The sequence below is a fragment of the Rhinopithecus roxellana genome, chromosome 21 (assembly GCF_007565055.1).
Source record: "Rhinopithecus roxellana isolate Shanxi Qingling chromosome 21, ASM756505v1, whole genome shotgun sequence".
Taxonomy (NCBI): Eukaryota; Metazoa; Chordata; class Mammalia; order Primates; family Cercopithecidae; genus Rhinopithecus; species Rhinopithecus roxellana.
Genome location: NC_044569.1, coordinates 74,231,196 through 74,240,902, shown reverse-complemented (window position 1 = coordinate 74,240,902; position 9,707 = coordinate 74,231,196). Strand labels below are relative to the sequence as shown.

General features: G+C 38.4%; 1 protein-coding gene across 1 annotated transcript; it reads right to left on the bottom strand.

The window, feature by feature from the left end:
• Positions 1 to 8,384: 8,384 nt before the first annotated feature.
• On the bottom strand, positions 8,385 to 9,261 carry LOC115895484 (60S ribosomal protein L7a). The gene has a single exon (XM_030925873.1). It carries the CDS (start codon positions 9,234 to 9,236, stop codon positions 8,436 to 8,438), a length of 801 nt encoding a protein of 266 aa, XP_030781733.1. The 5' UTR covers positions 9,237 to 9,261; the 3' UTR covers positions 8,385 to 8,435.
• Positions 9,262 to 9,707: the final 446 nt, after the last annotated feature.

Genomic DNA, 9,707 nt, shown 5'->3' with positions numbered 1-9,707 from the left:
GGCCATCACAGCACTCAGTTGTTTGTTTGTTTGTAGCCTGACTCGAAAGCACCAAACAATAGTGAAAGGGTCTCAATCAGTAGAGAGGATGTTTAGGGGTAGCAGAGGAAATAAGGGCAAAACCAAAGCAGAGAGTACAAATTCAAACTAAAACATGGATGCTTGAGATTTTAGAGAAAAGATCATTTGATTTCTATAAGTTATATGCTTTAAAAACTAACCACTTGTGCAACAAAGCTAAATGTTCCCTTCCTCCTCTCACTTGTCACAAATATGACCTACCTAAAAAAGCTTGAAAGACTAATGCTAAGTAGTCTGTCTTCTAGAACAATGGATAACAAATTTCTGCTTTTGAGTAAATTAAGGGTACTACAGACCACTATACATAGAAACTTTAAGCTTGCTTTCACATTTTGGCCAATAGATCCTTAAGGAAACATTGCAAGTAGAGAAGTTTCATTTATTCTTTCTTTTATTCTTACATTCTTTCATTTTTTCTTCCTTTTTTTTTTTGTGTTCATAATAGGTTCACCTTCTACCCTCTAATCACTACCTTTTCAGATAATCAAAGGGCTCGCTTGGGCTTCTCTGATGTAGGATTCATTTGAACAAGACACTAAGGATTCTTTGTTTTGCTGGATTCCTATGTCCATTAGGGTTCAATGGAGCCTTTGCCAGCAGACAATAGACTTGATCTGTGGCCTTTCTGCTCGGCTAACTGCTCCTAGAATGCTAACACTGAAAGGCACTAGAGGAGATTCATATTACCAAAAGCGAATTAGCAACAAAAGATCCAACGAAAGGGTTGCACAAATCAGGGTGATTTTCTGCCATGAATCTATTGATCGTTCTCCTTTCTGTAATCTTTCTACAGACAAAGCAAATGGTTTTGCCTAACCACCGCACTGCCTACTGATATTATTGTGAACCAAAAGATGCTCTGGATGTTGTCTCTCTAAGAGTGATTATCTTAAAGCCTGCTTTCTCCTTACTGACTCTAATGAGTTCTCTAACAGCATTGCTTTCATTACACTCCTTTTGTTCTGCCACAGAGAAATGAATTTAAACAACAGCTGTTCAAGAGCGGTGGCATTTATCGATTGGATAAACACAAGTCTGAGATTTGGTTGTGTTCCTCTGAAGCCTGCCAGCTCTCTTTTTTGCTTATCTGTTAGCCTGTTTTGACTCTCACCTGCTGGAGGGTAATCTTGCAGTTCTGATCTTCGAGGAGGTTTCCCTTTTCTTTGGGTCTTTATTTCTGAAGGCTCCTGTACCACATAAAAGTTTCTTCCTTTAGGAATGAAAGGGGCTGTAGAAACTTGCCCAGCATATTCCTGAATCTCCTTGTTATACATTTCCGAAAGTGTCTTCAGATGCTTATAGGGTCCATTTATGGATGAGTAACAACAAACATGAAATTAGAATTATTCTACTTTACTAGAGAATATGGACAGTTCCATGCAAATAATGAACCAAATTCATTAAAATCCAATGAATTTTGTGGTTAAGCATCACAAGAACCATAATATTTCATAGATCAAACATAACAAAAATTGGCATTTAACAAGATTTGTAAGTAAGTTTTTGTCTGTTTTAAAGGAGTTACTCACTTTGGAAACATGAGATTGTGCTTTTTCACCACATAGAGATAAAAGCACCTGCTGGAATTGCACTGTAAAAATAATTCTTAGCACTCATTGCAGATTAGGATTATCTGATATTTTAGAAAATTACAAGTCACCAGGATTTGAGCCCCGTCTCTTGAAATTCTGCTTTAGTTCGTCTTACGTAGGGCCTGGATGCTGATACATGTTTAAAGGTAATCTTATCATGTAGTCAGGGGTAAGAACCACTAGAGCTTTGGCTACACATTAGAATCACCAATAGAACCTTCTAAACACACCAGCATCTTGGTTCCACCCAAACCAAATGACACTAATGGGGTTCAGGACATGCTACCCCCAAATATGGAACCTTGGTATTTGAGAAAGCAGTAGAAGCAGGAAGGTCTTTTTGTCCTCTCTCCCTTCTATCCTGAAGAGGCTGTAGAAGAATTATCTGACTTTCCTCTGAAGAATGTCACAAGACTGTCATGGGAGGGGGGCCCACTCTATACCTGAAGGAAAGCATTGTCCTTATCTTTGAAGACTTAGGGAGGGACACAGAGAAGAATCTGAACAATCAGGCCTTGCTAAATTCTCGTGGTTTGTTACCATTACATCAAACCTCCTTTATCCAAATGTCTTTCTCCACAACTATCTACTTCTTTGTGAAACTTAGAATAAAGACACTGATTTCCCTTTCCTTTGAGTCTTTATTTCTGAAGGCTTCTGTGACACATAAAATTTGTGTTAAATGAATTTTATATTTTCTTGTTAGTCTGTCTTTTGTTACGGAGGCCTCAGCCATGAGCCTAGCAATGGGTGAAAAAAAAAAAAAAGATATTTCTTTTCCCCTACAAAACCAAATCACTGAGGCATACATCTGGTCAACTGATTTTTTTTAAAGTTCTCAGGTGTTTTGATGTACAGTGAGAATGGAAGTCCACTCTTGTAGGAATATAATGCAAAGATAGATTTTGATTCAATGTTATAAGGAATATTCTTACAACTGAGAACTGATCCAAAATATAATGGTTTGATTGATGATTTTATGAGCTTCTTACCAGTGTACTTGACATTGATGAAACTGGACAAAAACTGACCAGCAGTTTTTGCATTGCATAAGGATATAGTTCAAAATATTTTTCAAATTTGGGACCTCAGGGCCACTACTAGTGTATGCAAGCCTTCAGGCAAATTGTTTTTGGTGGAACTTTGTCTGTATAAACTGTTTTATTTTTGAAATGTATTATAAAATGCATGACTATGTAAATTCACTGGGTATAGAGATTCATTGATGATGATATAAAACAATGAGTAGAAAAGAAGTATTTATATATCTGTTTATTATCCATCTAGTGCAGAAAAAGTGTTCAGGGACCATTCCTTTATACACTTTATTGTCAAGTACACCACCCCTTGGCTAATATCACATCTCCTACCATGAGCAAAGGGTGGTAATGCTGCTATTTCTCAAAATGCCATGGTTCTTTAGAACTTGTTTGCACTGAAGCAGCACAGATCTTGTTTTCATAGTTGTTTCATAGTTCCCTGATACCATTTATTTAATGTCGGTCACATCACTACTCATGACGCAGCATCATCCCTTATGCCACCTGGGAATATTGGCTTCCTGTGTATGACTCTGATAAATAAAAGTTCCTACTGTGTTTCATTCAAGATGACCACAAAGGCAAGTCTTACCTCATGTATGCAGAAAAAAATGAACAATAGTTTTTCTGATCCTGTAAAATTTAACGTTCAGAATTTTATAGTGTATTCATAGAACACACATGTTTTAGCATCTTCTAACTACCCCTGTCCTCTGTAATCACTGAATTTGTGAACATGAACTGCCATCCATATACCACCAGTAGGGTCCACAAGCCAGGGGCCATGGGCAGAGTGAGAAGAGTAATCCCATGGAGTTAGAAATGCTCCTTCCTCCTCTAGCACAGCTTTGAAAGTCTGTACAGAAATAACCACTGTGTGTCAGAAACAAGAGAAAATTATGGATTAAAAAAGTCCTTAGAAGCCCTGGGAGAAGACAACTGCAGCCACCCCCAAGACTGCCTGACATGTGACATGGAGGCTGTATAGCAGGTGGGGCACCCGGGTGCCAGCTGCTGCAGCACACTGGGTAAAGGATGCCTATGGCCACATCACCACACCCGGGTTCTGTAGACTGGAGGCAACATGGAGATCAGAATATGGATAGGCCAGGATCACACACGGGTCTACACACATGGCTCACATTTGGCTGGGAATTCATAGCCCAGGATCTTGATTTGGCCTGAATCTGACATGATTGTGGTTTCCCCCAAGTCAGCATGGAAGCACTGTTTTTATGGTTCATTCTCATGCAATCTTGTGAAAGAAATCACAGGCCAGAGACCCAGTGTGATATGCTTGCCAACTTGCCTTCCTGGAATCTAGTCCTATCTCAAGGATAAAGCCACAGATACCGGTTTTTAAGCTCCTCAGGGCATCTGGTCAACCCAGTGTGTAGGGGAGAGGTTTGGAGAGTGCCCAGAGAAGGTCCAAAATCCAGGACTGAGGCCCATGTAGGTCCTGTTGCAGACTTTGGGCACCCCATTCACATGGCACTGCTGGATCTGGCTGGCCCCAAGCACCTGAGGGGTCATTAAGTGTGGGGGCCTGCCCAGTTGCCTTTATCTAAGGGTAGTACTGTTGGCCCACTACAGAATTGTGTCTCAATGATACATGGATTATTTATGTGTGATAGTGAAGTTAATCAGAGAATGCTAACAGGATGCATGAATTTTTCTTTGTTTCCAATTCTCCAGAAAGAGAAGGTTTTAAAAAATCTGATTTTTGTATACAACAACTACACATTTCCCCACCCTTGAAATTGAATTTTATAAAGCCAATGCAACCTCAGCTTTTTGAATAGCAACTCCTTATTTATGTCACGTAGAAAATAAAAACCACATTTTATGTTTTGTTTTGATTACAGTGATAAAATACAGATTACATGATAGAAGTATATTCTTCTTGGTGGTTTGTAGTGGTGGCTTACTAGAATTAAAAATATAAAGGATCAAGAGAAATAATTCAATGTGTAGCTATTTTAATAAACTTGATAATTGTAAAATTATGGTTGTGTATAAAAAACCTTCTTCCTTGTTAACAGAAGAACACTTTGGGTGATATCTTAATTTTATTCTTTCCTTAGACTTATTGATTGCCTAGATATCATGCTCTTATATTTAAAACTTTTAAAGTATTAATGCAAACTCCCAGAAGTAATAATTTCACAGTTAATCTGAATCCTCCTACACTTCATCTAATCATTATTTGATCAACCCTAACTCTTACAGAGTTATTCTCTCATAGGAGTAAAAATATTAATGATTTTCCTTTCAAAGTGAACTCACTTATTAATGAATCACACCTGCTGGTAAGAAGCATTCTCTTATTCACATCTGTGGTGTTTCTCCTTTGTTTTATTTTTTCTCTAAAGTCATTTATAAATAACATGTAGTACTGTTTCACAACAGAAGGGTGCTTAGAACAAAGATGATGGGGAGTGACTTAAAACTCAATGAACAATTATTAAAACAAAATAGATAATAGATATTGGGAAAACATTTGCCAATCTACATTTAAATTCAGGCTCAAAAATGTAACAGGAACGAATAAAAGTCATGAATCAAAGGAAGGTGCACACGAATTGGAAAACGATTGAATAGGGGCTATTAGGCATTTCACATGCATTATCAAAATTACTTGCTCTAGTTTCAACCTAAGTACATTTCACTTTAAAGAACAAAGAACTTAAATCAATAAATATTTATTGGTGCCTACTACATTTAGACAAGGCAGTAAGTTGAGTTAGGGGATATCGAAATGAGCTAGTCATACCTAATTTATTTAACTGAATTGACTAAATAGTTTACTTAATCACTAAAATGTCTGTCTAGACTTCAGATGATTAGCTTTTAAAACAACTTAAGAAAACGTTCAATATTTGGACCAACATGGTTATGATTAGACAAAAGTATTTGCCATTTTTATCAATATTTTCTTAAACACTTAAGACACTTAGAAAAACATGCTTAACATGTAACGACAGAAATTGGCTGTCATTCTAGAAAATATGATGTATGTGATTTTTTAGAAGTACAAAAGAAATGTTTTATAGAAACTAAAATTCACTTTGGGTTCATGTTGTGCCTAAAAGAGGATTGAAAAAAAATGAAAACATAAATATATGGATGACATTCATTTCAAAAATTTCACTGTATTATATTTGTCTCTCTCAAAATGTAATAACTGAATGAAATTTTCTGTTGAAGAACAAACATAGCCATGTATTATTAAGTGTCACACCAAGGGCATTAGAGAAATATGCAAGCACCTTAGGGAAGCCACAGAAACATGTGATTCGGTGGAGGGCACTAAATGATTAATCAACTCAGCTGTGTTATCTTTAAATTATTGTCATCCACTTTTGTGAGTGCTCAAAGGGAATGTGATCCAAGTCTGGGACATTTTATCACGTAACAGGAGCTGAATAATAACACTTTTGTAGGATTTGTTTTACTTAAGTTCTTATCATATTATTTAAATAGAGGGAAAACATGTAAGCCTTGAAAGAATTAAGTGACATTTTGAAAGAATTAACAATAGTGGCACCTACAACTCACCAGGCTCTGATTTGGAAGGCATGTGGACACCATGCCACTGAATCCTGACAACTAAGCAAAAGAGGATCATCCGCATTTTACAAAGGAGGAAGCTGAAACTAAAAAAAATATGTGGATTTGCCCCAAACCCTACAGCTAATACATGACAGAGCCAATAAGTGAATTCTCATCTACCTGGTTGTCATAAGCAAGAAAAAGGTTTGGATGAAGTTGAGCAGTAGTTATAATTTACAAGCCTTATCTGAGATATTTGGATTCATTGGTTAGTTAGTTGTTTGATGGAATCATTCATTCAGCAAACTACATTGAGCACCTATTTTACTTCAGAAAAAGGCTAGGACCCTCGATTGACCCCAAAAACTTTCTCCTCCCAAGAAGATTCAAGTCTAGGGATAATATTTTATTTCAGCGTTAACTTTTTCAGAATTCATACTTTACCAAGGCACTTGGTGGTGAGTACTTCCCTGTAGAAATTATGCTCGTAGCAAAGGAGTTCCTCCAAGCTGTTGGAGTCTCATTCCCAGGAAGTAATCAGAAACTGATGCTTTGTGTACTTCTAGAAATGTTCTATGCATATTGAAATATGTAGCTAACATATTTTTATAATTTCAAAGTAATATACAAAATATCCTGCATTTTCTTAAACTCAAATAGGCAACGATACAAAGTTTTTGTGGGATTTTATGTGTGTTTGTTTACCTTTTTTGCATTATCAATTCATTTAACTATACTGCTTTCTGTGACTCTCCTGTGCTACAGGCCATGCAGGGACTCTGCCCGGGTTTTGAGAAATAGGCTGGGAAGGTATCATTTAGGGTCCAGAAGATACCTCCTGTACTTAGACTGCTCTCATTAGTTGATTACAAAACTCCATCCTTGGAATGGTTCTATTCCTTTGCCAACTCAGTGCTCTAGGCAGCCTCGCTCAATCAATCAATAGAATTTGACACAAGAGAAGAAACTATTTGTCATTTGCAACCCAGATTCTCTTCTCAAGAACTACACATTTTTAAAGCATATACACAGAATTTACATACAAGTTAGAATTTCATCAGTCCCTTTGAAAAAGAAACATAAAGTATTAGTGAGCAGGAGGGTTCAGAAGAAGATAAAATTCAGTTTCAGACATTTAAAAATCTGGGTACTGCTGGTGTCAGAGGTAACATTTTCTATCACAATAATCTAGTTGCAAGCAATATTATGGTCTGGAAAAGAGGAGGAAATAAAAAAGGTACATCTTGCAATATCATGGCCATACCTTTTCCAACAAGAAATATCGAGTGCCTAATATATGCAGATACTGAGATTATTCTGGCTTGAAAGGGCTGGTGGCTGTCCTCAGCCTCTCTGGCCCCTTTACTAGGTGCATCTGGATGTCCAGCAGGTGACCTGCAGGTAGTGCCTCCTCTAGTGAGCTGTCCTGCCTTAATATAATCTAGTGTCTCCAATTTAGGAGCATTTGCTTTACAAAGCATATTTCCAGGAGAGAAGAGGACTGTATTGAACAACACTCAGTACACCCTCTTTTGGTTTTGTTTGCTTGTTTTCGGAAGGTAGCAAACTTTGCAGCATAGCTGTTTAAAGCTAGGGGTACAATCTTATTTTTCATCTTGGAGCAGGAGATTCACTCAGGAAGCAAATGTAGAATGCGGAAGCGACTTTCCATGCTAGCCTTTAAAAGTACTTAATAGGTTTTTAAAAAGTAGAATAATATTGAGGTCTGGAATGACTTCATGATTATCTAGACGAGGTGCTCAAGGGGCCAGCAATCCTTGGACATGAAAAGCGTAACTCTGGATCTATCTGGCATTCACATCATGGAAGGAGATGATCGATAACTTTTTTTTTTTTTTTTTTTCAAATTCTGAAAGAGCCCAGGCTTAAAAGAAACTCATATACCACTCGTTGATCTAGTCCAACTTCCTAGAATCACTGGAAGTTTCCCAGGACCTCGTGGCTCACTCACAGCAGAATGTTATGTGGTTCTTTGATGTTCATGTTAATGCCCTTTCTACCACATTGCCTTCCGTGGCTTCTACTAATCTGGGAAAATATAAGTCTTTTTCTTTTTTTTTTTTTTTTTTTTTTTTTTTTTTTTTTTTTTTTTTTTTTTTGAAGGAAAATTTGTATTTTAATTATGTACAGAAAACTCAACAGTGTACATTTAACCCAGCTTAGTGGCAAGTTCTTTAGCCTTTGCCTTTTCAAGCTTGGCGATACGAGCCACAGACTTGGGACCCAGGACGTTGCCGCCCCAGTGACGGCGGATCTCATCGTATCTGTCGTTGTAATTGGTCCTGATAGCTTCCACCAGCTTAGCCAAAGCGCCTTTGTCTTCCGAGTTCACCTGTGTGAAGGCGACAGTGGTGCAGGTCTTCCTGTGGACTAGACGACCCAGTCTGGCCTTCCCCTTGATAATGCAGTAAGGGACCCCCATTTTACGACACAGGGCAGGCAAGAAGACAACCAGCTCGATGGGATCCACGTCGTGTGCAATCACCACCAGCTGAGCTTTCTTGTTCTCCACCAAGGTGGTGACGGTGTTAACTCCTGCTCGAAGGACAGGTGGTCTCTTAGTGGGGACATCCCCTTTGCCAGCAGCTTTCTTCTCGGCCCGGGCCAACAGCCTCTGCTTCTTCTCTTGCTTTGTCTCTGGTCTGTACTTGTGGGCCAGCTTAAGCAGCTGAGTAGCTGTTTGGCGGTCCAGGGCCTGGGTGAACTGGTTAATAGCAGGAGGCACTTTCAGCCGCTTATAGAGGATGGCTCTCTGCCGCTGCAACCTGATATAGCGAGGCCATTTCACAAAGCGGGTGAGGTCTCTTTTGGGCTGGATGTCCTGTCCAATGCCAAAATTCTTAGGTCTTTTCTCAAACAGGGGATTCACCACTTTCTTGGCCTCCTGCTTTTTCACGACAGCAGGGGCCGGAGCCACCTTCTTTCCCTTGGCCTTCTTTCCTTTCGGCATCTTGGGCGGCGGGAGGAGCGGAAAATATAAGTCTTTTTCTTCTGCAAACTGTTTGTTGTAAAATACCACTTTAAAACGGTTTTTTTTTTTTTTTTTTTTCAAAGACATAAAAGCCTTTCCAGGGAGCTATAAAGGGGCGGGCCTATGGGATTCTTCACCTCCACTTCCAATAGAACAGCTGTGCTTTTATCTATGTTATGTATGGTGCTCTGAATAAAATTTTGTTTGTCTATTTAAGATTCAGTTCTCCCATAATGAAAACTATTTCTCGAGGGTTCCTAACGATAAAAATGGATTTTGGGCCACAGTGCAGACAGCCCCTTGCAGTCTAAGTGATGTAAGCTTCTTAGAGTTATGCAACGAACAATTACACAATGTTATGTGACAGATCTGAATAAATGATAATACCTCAGAGAATCATTTTCCCAAAGGGTTCAAAATTGAAAAACATCTTCCTTGGGTGATTTATCT

Excerpts from the sequence above, each read along its gene's own strand:
- LOC115895484 (XM_030925873.1), bottom strand. The coding sequence starts at position 9,236 with ATGCCGAAAGGAAAGAAGGCCAAGGGAAAGAAGGTGGCTCCGGCCCCT.